We start from the raw sequence: 19628 nt of genomic DNA on the forward strand, positions 1-19628 counted from the left end.
ATTTTATTTTTGATTATTTATTTTATTTTCCATTTAACTTGTTTTTGCCTGTTGGAGAAATCTTAATGGGCCATATGCAGTCAATAATAAAATAATAGAAATAATATAATGTACAGTACTATGGAAATCTTAGTTCATTGTATCTTAATCACAACCATTGTACAAGCACTAATTTAAGAGCAGATTAGACTCATACGCTTTCTGTGATCGTCACATAGTTATGGAACATTTTTTTCTACCCTTGATATCACTTCCATGTCCTCAGAAGAGTTTGTTTCCTAATCATTTCCTAGGAAATTGTTCTGTTTGGTTTATTATTCTATTTAATGTTTTATTAGATTGCTTTGAAGACACTGAAAGATATAGTTCTTTAAAAATTAAAAAAATCTCTGGGATGTCACAAAACAATTCCTGATCACAATTGACTGTACTTTTTAAATGAAAAGCTGTTCGATGTTGGCAAAGATGAGAAAATATAGCAGTTTTTTTTAAAAAAAATATTTCCATTCACTTTAGATAATTTTAGCTTTATGCAAAAGTGGAGGGTTCTTTTTATAATGATTCCTCACCAGTATTTCCTTATATTCTGCTAATCGAATAGAAGGTATGGTCATCCTGCCATCTATATTACAAAGACTCATTTCATAATTGAGTGTAGACTGCACACCTGTTTGGAATCAGTGATATTATTTTTTTTGCCATCACAATTCTACCTTCATCACACGCAAATATATAAAATTGTTTTGAAATGCCCACTGAAGCATAATCCAAATCCCTGCAGCTTATCTTTCTGTCTTTTCTTGTGATCTGCTTGTTTTTACATGGAGAACTAGAATGAATGCTGCTAGGCGATAAGATTTCGGTTAATATCAATACAAAGATAAGAGGTTAATTATTAGCTGTCAGATTTTTCCTGTGGCTTTTTATGCTGACTTCATAAACTGGGGGAAAGTATTATTGTCAGGAGACTGACCAACAAGCCAGGCAGAAGTTAAATTGCCAGCTTCCAAGCCAGCATTATACTAAGAAAGCAAATTATAATAGATGGGGAAAGAACAAAAAAAGGAGAAGAGGTACTAGAAACTGAAGAGATAAAACAATTTGCCAATAACAAATCAATAGCCGAATATTCTGGACTGTTGTTACACATGTTCAGGACAGTTAAGAATACTAAGGACAGTTGTTGAATTACAGTGATTTTGGATAGTGAATATATTTACATCAATTCCTTTTCCATGGTCCATATCAGCTATGCAACAATTGGAGAAGTGCTCCTCATCACTGTGAAGTTATAAAAGAGTTGCAAAAGCTCCCCTCAGGGCTGTGTGCTCAGCTCCTAATTGTACTCGCTGTAGACATATGACTGCATATCCTCTGGTCCATCCAACATCATAATAAAGTTTGTAGATGACACAGCGGTGCTGGGTTTCATAACTGGAGGGAACAAATCAGCATATAGGGAAGAAGTCCGCATGGTGCTCAAGAAACAACTTATATCTAAATACTAGTAAAACAAAGGAGATGGTGGTAGATTTCCTGAAGCACAGAGAGGAACCTGCTCCACTGTATATCGAGGGGGGCTGTGTGGAGAGGGTTTACTCTTAATTCTTGGGAGTGCTTATTACTCAAGATCTCACCTAGAAAAACAATACGTCCCTGGCTCAACAGAGACTTCATTTCCTTAGAGTCCTGTGAAAAACTCAGGTGGAACAACGGCTGATGACTCTTTCTATCGGTCCATCATAGAAAGTGTCCTCACATATTGCATTATAGTATGGTATGCTAGTTTAACAGCTGCGGACAGGAAGGCACTACAGAGAGCGATCAATTCAGCACAAGAAACCATTGGTTACCCTCTAACACCACTGGATGACATCGCCAGGTCTCACTGCTTTAGCAGAGTAAGAAAGATACTCAGAGATGATTCACACCCTGGTCAGTGTCTCTTTGCACTTCTACCATTGGGCAGAAGACATCAAAGTATAGCCAGCTGAACAGATAGATTTAAAAATAGTTTCTATCCTTGGGCTGTCAGACTTTTACAACCACAATCACTCCATGCACATACGGAAACATGACTAGTTTTTTCTTTTCTTTCTTTTTTTGTTTCCGCTATAATTTTGCACCAGTGAGGCTAAAACCAATTTCTTGTATTTTGTACAATGACAATAAATACTACACTATCCCAAAAGGTCACTGATTACCTATCACTGCTTGCTCTTTCTGCTGATGCCCGTGGCCTCTCCATTGAACAGCATAACTGGATATAGCAGCTGCACAATAGAAAAAGGACCAAATGGTTGAACAGTTGTCACAGCTCTGAGCATGCCCATATTGGCTGAATGAACACAGCAAGTTCCTTCTTCTGCAGCTACATCAGGCCAAGCCGTCGTTCATTATACTTATTTAATAAGAAACCATGACTAGTTTCCTGCCTAAGCTGCAAATCATGGTTCAAAATCACAGTGACAGTATTCACATGGCATTGTAATCCATAACCAAACGAGCAATATTATAATTTGCATTGAATATGCTAATATGAATATGGTGTAAAATGAATCTGCCATACCACCTATTTATTTCAGATTCATATTTTCATATCAGATGGAGAAAAGGATAGCCATCGTCATAACTGGCAAGCAATATTTTAGTAGGAAAGGTTTATTCTTCCACAGGAAAATAGAAAGAGAGAATTTGACTGCCATTTCTCCTGTGGGTTTGACTGTTGTAGTGCAATCATCCTGATTTTTGATGCCAGCTCTGAATTGATAGAGTCTGGGGTTGTCTTTCTGCCTGGACTTTGTTTTTCCCTCACACCCCTTGTGATGTTTTGAAAACTTGTGACTCTCATGAACATTTGAACGGGATTAAAAATTAGCAGAAATAATAGCGTTTCTCAGAGAGATTTTTTTGTGGGACTGAGGGTGATATGGGATGTCTTAAATCATTAGCACTCCTTTTGCTTTTCTTTGCCCTTTTTAACGTTAGCTTAGGAAAATGTAGTCAGTCAACCATAGTCAACAGTTGTAATTATTTTATGTGATAAAGAGTTCTGGAAAATGCCCAAATCTTACCGTAGTTGTTTAAATGCAAACAACTCAGAGACTTAACGCTTGTGGGCTCTATCCCAGCTAAAATATTTCTTCTGATAGCTGGCACTGCAGCAAAGCCTCTTTGCCCCAGATATACAAGCTATCCATTTGGCAGATCTAGCTATTTCTTTCCTAGCACATTCGGTTTTTACTTAAAGAGTAAGAGAAAGTATTTCAGTCTTCAGTAGGTTACATTCTAGAAGAGGTACTTTACTTGCAAAAGATCTCTTTAACATAACTCTTTTGCAGCAATAATAGCACTAATTGTGCTTGAAAGATTATATGGATTTTTAGAATGAAGATGGTGGTAGTCCCCCTTTTCACTGGATTCTTAGCCATTGCCTTTAACCTTGTCTTGCAGCACTTAGAAAGGATATAGAAAGAAAATGATGGGCGTGGTATTTTACCTTCCATGCAGCATTGGTCCATCCCTGTCCTCTTACACTGCTATTTAGGGCTATTGCTGATCAAGAGCAGTATATCTGGCAAATACGTACAGTATTCTTCTGTTTTCTGCTTTGTTTACTACACATATCGGTGTACCAATAATTTTTTCTAAATAAACAGGGAATTGTCCTTATTAAATGAGTTCTGTAATAAATGTTCACTTTTGAAATATTCAGGACTGTATCTAATGGGTAACCAAATGAACAAAGAGATTTTAGTGCAGAGACGAAGTGGCAGAGCCCAACTTCCTATCCATTTCTTAAATGGAGAACTCTCAGAAAGTCTTCCTTTACATCAAGGAAAGGATATATCTTAATCATCTCATGATCTTAATGCCAAAGTGACAAAATTAGTGGACCAGAGGAATGCCATCAATATAGTTTACTTGGACTTCAGTAAGGCATTTGATAAGGTAGACCATAATCTACTACTAGATAAAGTAGTAGAATGTGAGTTGGACAGCATCACCACCAGATGGATTCGTAACTGGCTGACCAACCACACTCAACGTGTAGTCCTCAATGGAACTGCATCTACATGGAAGGAAGTATGCAGTGGAGTACCCCAAGGCTCTGTTTTAGACCCAGTACTCTTCAATATCTTCATCAATGATTTGGATGAGGGAATAAATGGGGAACTCATCAAATTTGCAGATGACACCAAGCTGGCAGGAATAGCCAACACTCCAGAAGATAGGCTAAAGATACAGAAGGATCTTGACAAACTTGAACATTGGGCACTATCTAATAAAATGAAATTTAATGGTGAAAAGAGTAAGGTTCTACATTTAGGCAACAAAAATGAAATGCACAGGTACAGTATAGGTGGTACCTTGCTTAATAGTAATAATTGTGAGAGGGATCTTGGGAGTCCTAGTGGACCACCATTTAAATATGAGCCAGCAGTGTGCAGCAGCTGCCAAAAAAAGCCAACACAATTCTAAGCTACATAAACAGAGGGATAGAATCAAGATCACGTGAAGTGTTAATACCACTATATAATGCCTTGGTAAAGCCACCTTGGAATACTGCATTCAGGTTTGGTCATCATGATGTAGAAAAAATGTGGAGACTCTAGAAAGAGTGCAGAGAAGAGCAACAAAGATGATTAGGGGACTGGAGACTAAAACATATGAAGAACGGTTGCAGGAACTGGGTTTGTCTAGTTTAATGAAAAGAAGGACTAGGGGAGACATGATAGCAGTGTTCCAATATCTCAGGGGTTGCCACAAAGAAGAGGGAGTCAAACTATTCTCCAAGGCACCTGAGGGTAGAACAAGAAGCAATGGGTGGAAACTAATCAAGGAGAGAAGCAACTTAGATCTGAGGAGAAATTTCCTGACAGAACAATTAATCAGTGGAACAGCTTGCCTCCAGAAGTTGTGAATGCCCCAACACTGGAAGTCTTTAAGAAGATGTTGAATAGCCATTTGTCTGGAATGATATAGGGTTTCCTGCCTAGGCAGGGAGTTGAACTAGAAGACCTCCAAGGTCCCTTCCAACTCTGCTATTATATTTGTATTAAAGTAGCCTCCTCTCAGAAGGAGAAATACTGTCCCTTCTCCTTATATTTGACAGAATTCTCATTTGCGGTTACCAAATAAAGCAACAGGAATGACAGAAAAAGCAGGAATAAATTATAATGTGCCTGTCAAACAACTTAATCATAAATAAAGAGCATATTTTTTAAAATTAGAAATTAGTGTTTTGATAATCTAAACATACTTTTTGTCATACTTCAGAGAAATGCAGGAAATAAAATATGAGAACACTTTTAACATAATTACAAAATCAAACATACATACATACGACAGTAGCCTTTTTTGCAGACATTTCACTTCAACTCCAATAAAAGTTTCAATTAAAATAGGGACAACAAAATTGGGCTATTGTCATCTAAGAAATCTTTAATAAACTAACAGCAATAAAATCAGTGCAGTAACTATTCAAACACAAACACACACGCACACGCACACACACACACACACACACAGAGGGGGGGGAGAGGGAGGGAGAGAGAGAGATTTCTGTCAAAGCACCTGGTCTGGCCAAATATGGGAGGGAGTTAAGTCTTATGGCTTACAGGTTAATACAACTGCCTAATATGTAAACAGCCCAAGTTCGAATCTGAGCCTCCATCAGCATTTGCCAATCAGACTTTTAGCTTGACTAAAAGTCTATATTCCATGTTCCTGGATTCTTCTGGATGGATAGTTCTGTGTAACATAATTAATATTCATTGTATAGCACTTACTCAACAGGAGTAAGCCTGCAGAATGAGTTAAAACATGTTAATTCTGTCATTTATAACTTTTGATGAATAAAGCTGTTAATAACTGGTTATGATGGCTAAATACGATTTCCACAATTAGAGGCAGCAGTTAGAAAATAGTAGTAAAAGACAACTGTTGTCTATGAATTTATAATAAAAAAATAAAATCAAACAATATGGGAGAGGAAGCTGACTTTTCTATATACCTACACTGGTGCTATTATTAAAATGCTTTTATGCCAATGAATTGTATACTGTATTCCTGACTAATTTGTTTATGTCTTTTCTTCTAGCTAGTATATTGCATTACCTTCTACATTTATTTCTATAAATTCATAAATAGGAGTAATCTGCTTTAAACTGTGTAAAGTGTGTGGGTTAAAATCATATTTCTAATATAAATGTCAAAAAACTTTAATATTGAAAACATATATATTTAGTTTTCACTGCAAAATAACAAAACTGTTGCAAAGCTATGTAGTTTTCATAATTGCAAAAACACAGAAAGAAAAGAGAGGAAGAAGGATGTATGTGTTTGGGCTCCTAAAATAACCATGAGTTGGAATATAACAGAAGATGTTATGCTTGGATAAGTTAGTTGAGTTGTATTAAAGTGATTGTGGTAATCATTTAAGAATATCCCAAATTGCCTCTTAATGAATTACTTTTTAAAGAAATGTTTTCTCTTTTAGGTTCAAGAAGGCATTTGAGTCAGAACCATCATTGCAGTCAGGAATTAATTATGCAGTCCTCCTCTTGGCTGCTGGGCATCAGTTTGATACCTCTTTTGAATTACGGAAAGTTGGTAATTATAGCTTACTGATTCACAAGCAAATCAAATTCAGTGACAAGATATTTACCACCTTCTGTTTTATGGGAAGCAATGTCATTGTTGAAGTCACAATTTCTTCTTTCTTAGCCATTTCTTCATTTCAAATACATCATCTATTACGAGAGCATACATGCATACATACATCCACATGCTTTTACCAAGTGATCTGCTTTGAGCAAATTCAGTTTTTTAGAATAATGTTTTCCCTATAGATCTGTGAGCAGAGATGAATAAACTCTGTTGATTCTTCTGAATAATTTTATATTGAAATTTGGTCCAGTGAAATCTTCCATGCCATTATTTTCCCTTACTATATTCTATGTGAAGAGCAAGAAGTGTTTCTAATTATAAGTGTAGAATCCGTAGGAATTAGCTACCTACAATAAAATTTCCATTTTTCCAGCAACATTAGGCCATTGGGTATTATTATACAAGGTATTATTAAATAATACAGGTAGTCCTCAACTTTGAACCACAATTTAGCCCATTTATGTTGCTAAACAAGACAGTTATTGAGTTTTGCCCCATTTCATGATGTTTCTTGCCACAATTGTTAAGTGAATCATTGCAGTTATATTAGTAACATGGTTGTTAAATGAATCTGGCTTCCCTACTGGCTTTGTTTGTCAGAAGGTTACAAAACGTGATCACTTGATGGCGGGACAGTAGGATACTGCCACTGTCATAAATATGAACCAGTTGCCAAACATCTGAATTTTGATCAAGTGACCGTGATGATACCTCAATGGTTGTGTGAAAAATGGTCATGCGTCATTTTTTCCAGTGCCATTGCAACATCACTAAATGAATGCTTGTAAGATGAGAACTACCTGTATTATCAGGCCAATTTTCTAATTTACTGAGAAACAGAAAAATCTCAGTTCAATTTTATAAACTTCCCACTGAAACCTTGATGAAAGAAATGAAGGTTGCTTCATAGCAATAATTTTTTGACTTCTGTTGACAGCACATCCTTTTTTATCAGTTTCTGCTAGCTCCCCTTAAATCCCATTATTTTGTTTTTGACCTTATCTCTGAGGTTAGTAAAACTTGTGCAGAAATGAAGAGGGAGTCATAACTGTATGAAAACAATGATATCCTGAAATTAGGCAGCGGCTCCGTTTTTACATTTGTAATACTGTAGTGAGTAACAACCTCTGCTGAGGTTTATCAAAATTATTAAATTTGAAAGGCATATGTCTATATTCCTCAGTCTGACAGTTTCTATATGGGTTAGGGTTCTGAGTTCCATAATTCCCACGATTACAGCTAAAATACAATTTAATTTCTTTAGGAGTTAAAATAAGCAGCCTACTTGGGAAGAAAGGAAACTTGGAGAAATTGCAAAGTTATTGGGAAGTAGGCTTTTTCCTGGGAGCCAGCGTCTTGGCAAACGATCACACGAGAGTGATCCATGCCTCAGAAAAGCTATTCAAGTTGAAGACACCAGCATGGTAAGCAATACTTTCTTGTGCCATTAATGTACATTTAATTTTCAGATTAAATGACATTGCATTCTAAAGACATTGGTAACGCTACGTAAATAAACCATTTTCTACACTACACTGACACCTGAAGATAAAAGTACAGAGTACATAAAATGTGTGTTATCCAGGTATCCTTCTACTTCTTCCTCGCCCCCACCCCCCAAGTAAGCACTTGATTCTGGATTCAAACTGTGAACTACAGAAAGAAAGAAAAAAATCAATGTTACTTAAATCCAGTTTAACAGAATTTGTTCTCAACTTGAGTGAAAAGATATTAAAAATTATCCTTGCTGTCATGATGTTGAGTTTTGCAGCCCATATATACTAATTCTACAGAACAGTGGTAACAGAAGAGATAGTTCAAAGGCGAGTCTACCAGAGAATGGAAGTGGATAAACGACAAACTTTTTAAAAAATGGACTGTCCAGTTTAATTCTATACATCTGACCCCACTTTATACCTCTTGTAGGCAGATCATGGTTATTTAGAAAATTTTATAAATAATTTTGATGAACTGTCAGCCCATGTAAATATGGGTACAATGTTCAGCAGACCTAGAATAGGTCTGGGGCTATTTCCTTGTCTCCCCTTATTCTAATTCTTTTATCATTCCAGTTTTAAATCAATAAGAGGTTAATGAAGAGTTGACACAAGTGGTTATTTTGCAGTGTGTAGCTTCTGCTTGATGTTCTACTCAAGGCTAGTTTGTTGGGCCAATGAGAGATTTTGGTATGGTATTTACTTTTTAAAAGACAATAAGCAATAAGATAGCAAGCAGCAATAAACAATAAGATAGCAAGCAGATCTGGAACAATGGTTCTTTAGCTGATTTTCAGCAAAAAAAACCTATGTCAGACATTTTGCTGGGTTCCAAGATGAGAAAAATGGATTTTAGTTGCTAGGCAACTATAATTCCCTGAATCAATTTGAGTTAAAATTGGGGAGTGATTGAAACCAGATCCGGAGAAGAGATAAGAGAATCATCTTATGTTCTATTTCCATCTTTATTTATCCATACAGGCCTTTATGTTCATTCAGGCTTCAATTCAGTGAGTTCACTTCCATTTATGATGCACCCACCTTTCTGGAAGTAAAATAATTCTTAGAAGTAACCACTAACATGGAAGTATTTTCTCGGCCCAAAAAAAGAAGTGCACTTATTAATTTTAAGAATGGGGGAGGGAATATGTTTCTTTCTGTCTGTAAAGTAGTAGGGAATTTATCCAGGACAGTGTGATTTATATTATCTTAAGCACAATGGAAGGTAGAAGCTATTAAAAAAAACAGTGGAGTATCTGCTTGTGGGAAAAGAGGGCTCTGTACATGTTTACCCAGCCAATCAGTTTTGTGATGTGCTTTTTGGTCTGTGTAGAAAAAGAATAATATAAAGATTGCAAGCAATAATATAAAATGCTGCAAACTAGCCTTTGTTTTCTCCTGGTTTCTCCTAGGTATCTTAAGTCCATTGTGGAAACCATTTTGATATATCAGCACTTTAAGAAGCTAAATCCAGATCAACAAGTAGGCAAAAATGAACTTGTAGACTTTTGGATGGATTTTCTAGTTGAGGCTACAAAGACGGATGTCTCTGTAGTTAGATTTCCCGTAAGTATAATTTAAACACTGTTCATTTCCTGTTTGTCTTGCTACATGTTATTTGGAAAGAGAAGTGCTTTAATTTGAAAGGCAATAAATTTAAAAAAAACATAATTAAATTGATCTTTATTAGATGCAGACATCCTGCTTTTCCTACAAAGAACACGGTTCTACAGTTTTAGCTTCAATGTCACAACAATTCTGGTGAAAAGATTATGATTATGCGCTTGAATTTCATTTCTGAATGAGGAATTGAAGATAGTTTGTAGTCTATCATTCTAACTATTTTACCACTTAAATAATTTGAACTGTCTTTTCTCTTTACAACAGATTGAAACATTTTATATATAATTCAATTAGTTTTAACAGTTGCCCTATTAAATGCTGTATGAATTTCCTTTCTCTCAATTTTTGCAGTTATAACAGCAATTGTGTGAAGCAAATGGGATAGAGTCAGATATCATTTTCCATCTACTTACCTATTACAGTGATTATACCATTTTCATTCCATAAATGAATTTTTCACCACTTATAACACTATCTTCAGTTCATAGTTGATAGCTATTGAGAAATCTATACTTTAATTGAATATTATTCCAATATTTTGGTTGGAACTAAATGTTTTGTTTCCAGATTGTATATTCACCTACTGTATGATTTCATACATAATACTTGGCAAATGAGTACCTTACTGTTGTTTACCTTTTCACTATCAGTTCCATCCTGTTGTTTTTCATACATTGTCATTTGAGACCTATTGATCCTTCCCTGCTAAACTAACCTCAGCTGGGGATCTGGTATTCACAGTCATTTCAAATACATTTTTTGCTTGCTCAGCCTTTGACTTCATCATAATGTATGCTCTGAACTTATCAAAATAATCAACAGCATAAATCTTGCTTTGTATTTCCTAAATTGGAATGAATGCAAGCTAGTTTCTACTTTTACAAAAGCTGCAATCTTGTGATCATTACTGTCTTTTACAGTTTTTCTTTATTTTTATGCATGATTTTCATCCTGCTACACCTGTTCCCCTCTACAAAATATTTTTCTCTTCCTTTCTCATCCCACCTTCCCCACAAAGATTTTCATCTGTGTATTATCATAGAATCTCATAGAATCGGAGGAGAGTCTATCAACAATAGCTAACCTGGGCTACAATAGCTTTTTTATCATCAGATAAACCAAGGCCATTGTAACTCTTGACAATTTATTGAGCGGTAAAAGTGGCATTTTTACCTCATGTCTTATCAGGCTTTTTATTTATTGAAGCAGCAATTTTCATGTTTTCTTTTAGTTTTTCCTCCCTGGAAAAAGAAAAAAAAGGAATTGACAGTCTCCTAGCCTTCTTCTGTACAATATTTGAATTTATATTGAAATTAATAAACAGTTACTAACTTTTATTTTATAATTTTTGCTTGAAGGTTTTGATATTGGAACCTACAAAAATCTATCAACCTTCGTACTTGTCGATAAATAGTGAAGCTGAAGAGAAGACAGTCTCTATTTGGCATGTTATGCCTGATGATAAGGTAAGCTGTCTTCCTTGCATCTTAAGAAGAAAAAGGAATGTTTCCTTTTTCATCTTACCCCTCAATGTTTACTCTGTTACAGTGTAGGAGCGAAAGGATTTTTTTTCTTACTAAAGGAAATTACTAAACACCAAAGAACCTTTGGTATTTGAGGGAGGAAAGATAATGGAATATGACAATCAAGAAACTTAAGGAAGAGGAAGTAATAGATGCTGGGAAATAATATTAAGCATAATATGAAGAGCCAATTTGGTGCAGGTGTTAAGGTATCAGGCTAAAACTGGGAAACTTGAGTTCTGATTCCACTTTACACACAAAGACAGTTGGGGGATATTCTCACAGTTCTAAGAAGAAGGCAAGGGCAAATCATTTCCAAAACTCTTTGCAAGATAACTGTAGAGACTAATCCAGGCAGTCACCAGGAATCAACAAAAGAGAGAAAAGTATAGCATGCTCATACAAAATATTTCAGGGTTAGTGGCTCTGTTATATCAAGTTAAGATTATTGGCTCATCCAACTCACCAATTTGCAGTTCTATAGAGGTCGTTTTCGCCCTCCCCAGGTTTCAGGAAAGCCTCCGGAGGCTGAGGAAGGCGAAAAACTGCCCTAACGGGCCAACCGGAAGTTTGGAAATGATACATTTTTGGCCATTTTTGCTCTCCTCAGGCTTCAAGAAAGCCTCTGGAGCCTGGGGGGTATGCAGGCGTATGTGCATGTGTATGGGGGGGGTTGCGTGTGCACATGCAGGTGGATGGGAGGATTGAATTGGTGTGGGCACACGTGCACCCACGATAGCATGCCAACCACAACTTTGGCACACCATAAGAAAAAGGTTTGCCATCACTGAACTAGGATGAAGGGTATGACTAATAGGGCTTTTTTCTTTCACGCCAATAAGAATTTTAGTTTCATGTTTAGGTTATTATTAGAATGTATGATACATGTAAGCATGACACACTATTCAAGCCAGAACTGAATAGAAAAGCTAAAATGCTTTTAGAGGTAAAAGGGCAAATGCTATCATTTCTGGAAAAAAAAGAATTAAGTGAAAGAAATGATAGAAAATATAGAAAATGTGATAGATTTCATGGGATTTTTTTTCCTTAAATAATGGTATTTACTTAAATAATGGTAGTCTGAAACATGGCAATTTTGGGTCCTAGAATGTATGCACTATGCTGAAATGCATCACCAGAACTCCAAAATTAAATATATAAAAATGTACAATTTAATAACACTAAAATACTATTGCCAAATTATATCAAATGTTGGTGTTCTTGCCATATTTTGGTATTCTCAAAACAGATTTTTGGAGTAAGATAAAAAAAATCAAGATTTGGTGGTCCTCAGTGAAATATTGAGCATTTTTAAATTTGATCTTTTGTCTTTCATCTATCTTTTCTTTATTAAAAATGCAGTAATTTTTGAAACATTCTAAAATATAGATTACAGGTAGTCGTCATTGAACAACATCAATTGGGACCAGAATTTTTGTTGCTAAATAATGCTGTCATAAAATGCAATGTTACATAACCACACCTCTTAGTGACAGAAATTCCAGTAATTCTGGTTGCCATTATTAAGCAAATCACTGCAGGTTGTTAAGCAAGGACCTCATATTGTTGCTGTTTGCAACCTCCCACCGGCTTCCCCATGACATTTCTTCAACTAAAGAAGGCCACAAATGGCAATCAAATGACTGTGGGGTTGTTGTAATGTAGGTCATAACTACTGTTGTTCAGCACCATCATAAGTTCAGTCGCTGAACAAATCTTTGTTAATTAAGGATCACCTATATGCTATTCAACCCTTCACTTCCTGTTATATTGAACAAAATTATTATTGCAATAACTCATAAGTAGGATAAACCTAGCTTACATTTTAACTTATGTTTGGTGGCCAGATTGGTTGAAGTGACCATCCATCTGTAGCATTTTGACATCTCTAAATCACATTGCTTTCTTACCAAGAAAGCAATCATCCCGAGTCTAGAATTGGGTGGGCAAGCCTTAGAAATCATGGATACATATAAATTTTTCTGACAAGCTTGAGGGCCACATTATCCACAGAATAATGATGCAAAGTGAAGAGAAGAAATCATTTGTGGAGAATATTTCCTAACACCAGCTGCTTTTTATGTCAGTTTGTCAGCAATCCTTTTATTTTATAAAAATCTTTCTTTTTTTAGTCCATTTATGGAAAACATGGGCAGTAGCTTTTGATATATTCCGGTTTCATCGTGAAGCAAAGCTAACAACCATGTTAAAATGGAGACTCATGATTTCCAGTATGGGTACACTCAGCTTTGATCCTTAGTACAGCAGACAGTACACCAATTTGGCAAGGCTTTGCACATGTAATTATGTCTGTTTGGGAGAAAACAAATGCATCCTTCACATGGGAATAAGAATAATTTAACCCAGTGTAGAAAAACCACTCCTACTTTACTCTGTCATGCTAGGTTCCCTAAGGCAATTTTTATCTTAAAGGTTAAGAAACCTCTAGAATTTGAGCTTCATTCTGGTTTGCTATTTTTGGGTTTGCTGAGTATATTTCACTAGGCCATAATCTTGCAACGGAAGGTGGTGGGAACAAGAGTATCTGCTTCATTGGCTGATGGGGTGTCATTGGTACATATGTACTATATTCCTCAGATTATCACAGGAAAGAATTTTAGACTGACTTTATAAATTGCAGTACAGGTAATCCTCAACTTGCAGCAATTTGTTCAAAGTTACAACAGCCCTGGAAAAAAGCACCTTGTGGCTATTTTTCATATTTACAGCCATTGCAGCATCCCCATGGTCACGTGATCAAAATTCGGATGCTTGGCAACTATATGACGGTGACAATGTCCCAGATCATGTGATCAGCTTTTGTGACCTACTGTGAAGCAAAGTCAACGAGGAAGCCAGAGTTGTGTTACTAATTTAACAACTGCAATGCTCTGTCATGCTAGGTTCCCTAAGGCATTCCCTAACTGCAGCACGAAAGGTCGTAAAATGGGACAAAGCCCGCTGAACCAATGTCTCACAAATGTTAACAATATAAGTTTTGGGCTCAATTGTGATCGTTATTGGGCTGCAATAAGTTTTGTTCCCATTTTATGGGTTTAGAACAGAGACTTGGAGAATAGAGGCTTGTTTACTCTTTCTCTCAGATTACACTAACATACTAACTCTGCTGAACTTTGATGAGTGGCTTGGAAGCCTACGATTGAATGTTTATTTCACTTGGGTAGAATTTACTGGCTCTTCCTGTCCGCTGAACTGTTTGGGACATAAGCCTGCCTCTCTCCCCTGGCTGCAATACTAAGGGGTATCTAGTATTGTTCTTCCTACTGCTCTGAGTGCTACCTTAGCCCTGGTACTTGGTCTCACACTGGCTACTTCAATAGTTTTCCTGCTGCCTCTGTTTTTATTAAGCAAATAACAGATGTCAGACTTGGACAACTTTCTTAAAATGTTTACACTGGTGGACTGAAAGTTTGGCAGGATCACCAGGAAGATTGTTTCTATTTAACTTCACCCTCTTGAGAACATAATAATTAAACTGTTAAATTATTATTTTTTCTGAAAAATGTGTTTTTAAAGAAATAGGGATTCCTGAGCTTTATTTTAATGGCAACTGACTAATGAAAAATGGGTCTGTTTTTATAGTGTAATGCTTTGTCTAGGTATAATTTTCACCTCCATAATTGTTAAGAATTGAAATGGAATCTAGCAAAACGACTAAGCAAATGTGGACCAATAATAGAGAAATATCGTGTTTTGAAAGGCACCCTATGAAATAAGCAAAGAAAGAAGCTTCAAAGATTCAACCATGAAAACAAGGCAGTTCAGCAAAGAAGAATTATTATGATAACTTATCTTAATACATTATGTAGATACAGTGAACAAGTAGGTGGCAATACAACACTGACTTTGTCTGGAAGCTAAGCAGGTTCAGGTTTAATTTGTACCTGGACAGGAATATCAGGGAATACCAGAGCTCTGGCAGAACTGGAAAGTCAAAAAGTATTACAGAAGACAATATTCTCACATGATTGGTTGCAGTTAAATAGAATTACCTTTTGGTTACTTTCATTACTGTTGTTTGCTACTTTAGTTCTCATATATTGGGTATGCCTTAATGTTAAATAGTTTTTTTGGATATTGTTCAATTTATTTTTGTTATACGCTGCCCCAAAACATGCTTCAGTGTTTAAGTTGAGTAGCCCTATACATCTATCTATTTATGTGGTCACTAGGAGTTGGAACAACTTGATGGCACATAACTGACCAATCCAAAATACATTTAACAAATTCATAAATAAATGAGCAAGGCATTTCATACTTGCCAAGAAAATTGCACAAATTTATATATGAAATTATTAGGAGTCAAGCCTGACTTGAATGTAATGCCATGTGCAATTTTTATTAAAGTGGCAACTGTTTTATAAAAGGGTAAATGTAATAAAGGAAAATAACCTGCCAAGGTTTCTAAGTTATAGGCTGAAATATTTTATATCATTTAACAATTACATGCTATGCTTGTTGGTTTCTTGTTACAGAAAGGTATTCATGAATGGAACTTCAGTGCTGAATCTATAAGAGGAGTAAGGTAAGTTTATATTTATTTGTCTGTGACATCTTTATGCCACCTTTTCTTTACAGAATTCAGAATTATCTCTGTAGATACTGACTATTCTATTCAATTCTTGCAATAACTGTATAATCAAGATGCAATAACTGTATAATCAAGCTGAGAAAGAGTGACTGAGTTCTATGATATAGCTCAATACAGAATCCACAAATAATAAGAAAAATATTGCATCAGTAAAATATCTTAAAACTGAGTCTGGTTATTTTCTTCTCATTACTTGTATCTTCAGGAGAAAGATTCTGATTCATGGAAAGTTAGCTGGATAAATTAATTAAGTCATTATATTAATTGTGTTATTAAATCAGATGTCATTAAATAACAGTGATATTTAAAAATTAATGAGAGACAGAAAAATATTACTCTGTTTTCACAAAGATTGCGGGAATGCAAACTCTGGGCATGGAAAACTCTCTACCACATTTCTAGATATCCTAAATAATGGCATTATGGAGCACTGAACTTATTACTAAGTAGAATCTCATTATTGAATCAATAATGATCATAATGCTGTAGCCTTTAATTGATATACATTAAATGTTTGCCAAATAATGCAACAACATCATATTTGACTTCAGAAAAGTAAACTTTAAAAGGAGATTAATAAAAAGAAAATTGATAGACAGTCAAGGGTCTGTTCTCTTCACAGTGCTTGGAGATTATTCAACTCCAGTAATGAAATCATATTTAGGATATTCATCTCAAATAAGTTCCTTCCCTCTGGAATAAGGTTCCCTCAAGAATCGAACAGCCTAATGGGGATTTTAAGGGGCCTTTGGTGAGAACAGCTGGCTCCCCTTTTCTTCTGTTCTCTTCTTCACATCTGGATTTGTTTTCTCTGCTATCTTTGTTTCTTTATTTTGAGTTTGTTGTTACTTATTTTTAAATATTTTTAACAAATTGTAAATTAACTACAGTTGCTGGGAGGCAGAATTACTACCAGTAATATAATTATGAAGGCTACGACAAAATTCAAAAGAAATCTAGATACTAGCTTTGAACAAGGCCAGAGATTATATCAAAATTAAGAAAGTTTCCTTCAGGAAGTGAATGTTTTATTCAAAGCAGAACAAAAAAGAGGCTAAATTCTGCCCCAAATTATGCTAGCTAGTAATAAAAGTTACCAAAAGAGATTTGAGAAACACATGGCAAAGAATATTAAAGTAAATAATTAAAAAAGAAAGCTTCATATGTATTTGGAATACGAACCTGGCCAGAAACAGGTTAAAGGTTGTGAAATGGAGAGAAGTTCTTTTTTATGGAACCCATACTAAAGTCAGAAAAATTGCAAACAAAGAGAAAGCAGTCCAGATGATAAACTTTGGTGCTGGTATCGTCTTATGTTTATGTTATAACTCTGTGTATGGCAGGTTTGTGTTGCTTTACAGTACACAGAATTTCTCTGAATAGCTTCCTAATTCTTTGCAGTAAAAATACTTATCTAATCTTGTTTCTGCTTGTTAGTGTAGGCCTGAAAGAAAGTTTTATAGCCATCTGTGGTATGAAGCCCTGATAATATGAAAACATTAAAGGTGTATTAAGGTAGGATAGACTAATAGCAAAGAATGAATTATTTTCTAAATAGTAAATAAACGTGTGTGTTGATGATGGTTTTTCTGCAGGTATTTGAAACAAACTAAGAATACAGAAATATCAAGAAAAAAACTACAATAAATTAACCAGCTAAAATTAAATAAATGTCCAGAGCCAGAATAGTTCTTATATATGAACTTGCTGATTTTTTTCATAAAAGTATTCAACTTCTCTTTTACAGTTAGCAAAATTTTAAAAGAGATTGAGGAAAAACAAAGTCAAAGTTTAACATTGCTTCTGTAAAAAGAGTTGCAAGTATTATTAAAGAGATAATGAGAAACATCCGTCCTCCAAACACAGATCTTGCTGATAAGAAATCAACATAGCTTTTGTAAAGAGAAATCTCACTGACTTTTTTTAGAGTAGAAGTAAATATATATGCAAGGATTACCTAATTAATAATGTAGTTGGACTTTGAGCAACTGGTGGGGGGGAAAACAGGAAACTGGGTATTTGTTCATACAGGTCAGATTTGGCAAAAGGCATCGCCCATGTATCAAACCAGAACTGATACTTTTTAAACTCTTACAGAAATAATTTGATGTTTATTGCTAAGAATGAGGTAGCCTTGTTTGTTGAAGGAGAGCCCCCAAATGATTTCCCTCAATGAATGGTCTTCAGAGTGGCATTGTAAAGTGATACATGTACAAAACAAAACAAAACTTCACTTTTTATATTAAAGGGCTCTGATCTGGCAATGAAAGAGACCATGACTAATCATAGTGCCTCACCTAGAGGTAATAGGAATAGCACTTCAACTTATATACTGCTTCTTAGTGTTTTATAGCTTTCTCTAAGCCAGTGATGGCGAACCTATGACACGCGTGTCAGTGCTGACACGCGTAGCCATTTGGGGTGACACGCACAGGATTTCATGCGATTCATCCTCGGCTCCTGCACGGCCGCCGAGGATGAAAGAATCTGTGCTGGAGGAACGGGGGGGGGGCGGGACGTGTGATCTCCCCCGCCCACACTCACTTACTGTATCACCACCGCCCCTTTCTGAGCGCAGGGGCTGCTGGTAAGGCGTGCGTGCCGTGCACACACACGTCATCAGCGCGGCGAAGGAGGACCCGCAGGAGAGGAGCGCGGGAACAGTGCGCGCCTCTCTCCAGTCAGGCCGGCACAGAGAGTCTACTCCTGGGACTGTCGGTTACGACCGCACCACAGCAGGGAACAGCGGAGTGCCAACGGGAACTGTGAGCGCCATTAGCAGCAACTATAAATTGCGCAAAATTATGTTTTTGTCGAAGTGACACACAACGCGAGTTATGCTCGATTTTTTGCCGATTTTTGACACACCACGCCAAAAAGGTTGCCCATCACTGCTCTAAGCGGTTTACAGAGTCAGCATATTGCCCCCAACAATTTGGGTCCTCATTAATCCTCAACTTACAATCACAATTAAGCCCAAAATGGACCCCTAAGTGAGGCAGTTGTTAAATGAGTTGTCCCTCATTTTACGACCTTTTGCCACAGTTGTTAAGCGAATCACTGCAATTGTTAAGTGAATCGTGTGGTCATTAAGCAAATCTGGCTTCCCCCATTTGACTTTGCTTGTCAGAAGCCAGCTGGAAAGATTACAAATAATAGTCACATGACCCTGGGACAGTGTAACCATCATAAATACCTGCCAGTTGTCACGTGGCCGAATTTTGATCATGTGACCACCACCATGCTGCAATGGCCGTAAGTGTGAAAATCAGTCATAAGTCACTTTTTCAGTGCTGTTGTAATTTCAATTGGTCACTAAAGAAATGTTATTAGTGAAGGATTACTTGGAACCATTAGAATAGCCAATGTAATACCCTTATGTAAATCTATGGAATATGATCTACTTACTAGTCATACCTCAAAATGGTATTATGGAGGGGGGAAAAGTATAAAATAGCACATCTTCAAGAAAAGATTACAGCACCAGAGACACTTTGGCTTGGAAATGAAAGGAGCAAAAAGGAAGAGATAATACAGATACCGTGTTTCCCTGAAAATAAAACCCGGTCTTATATTTTTCGGGTTCCAAAATAAGCACCAGGGCTTATTTTGGGGGAAGTCTTTATTTTTTTTCCATGTATGGAGGCTCACTTCTCATGCAGGAGGCCGCATGGTGCGCCAATGCTGCCTCTGCAAGACGGG

At 36.2% G+C, this 19628-nt stretch overlaps 1 protein-coding gene across 1 annotated transcript in view; it reads left to right on the forward strand.

The window, feature by feature from the left end:
- The window catches only part of MAP3K5 (mitogen-activated protein kinase kinase kinase 5), a 133578-nt gene that overhangs the window by 76215 nt on the left and 37735 nt on the right, over nt 1-19628 (forward strand). Inside the window, exons 8-12 of the mRNA XM_014072682.2 lie at nt 6503-6615; nt 7937-8096; nt 9581-9734; nt 11150-11257; nt 15811-15860. Coding sequence (XP_013928157.2) covers nt 6503-6615; nt 7937-8096; nt 9581-9734; nt 11150-11257; nt 15811-15860 — 585 coding nt within the window. The remainder of the gene's footprint in view (nt 1-6502; nt 6616-7936; nt 8097-9580; nt 9735-11149; nt 11258-15810; nt 15861-19628) is intronic.

The sequence above is a fragment of the Thamnophis sirtalis genome, unplaced genomic scaffold (assembly GCF_051295495.1).
Source record: "Thamnophis sirtalis isolate CommonGarterSnake01/CBP01778 unplaced genomic scaffold, rThaSir2_p1.2 scaffold_6, whole genome shotgun sequence".
Taxonomy (NCBI): domain Eukaryota; kingdom Metazoa; phylum Chordata; class Lepidosauria; order Squamata; family Natricidae; genus Thamnophis; species Thamnophis sirtalis.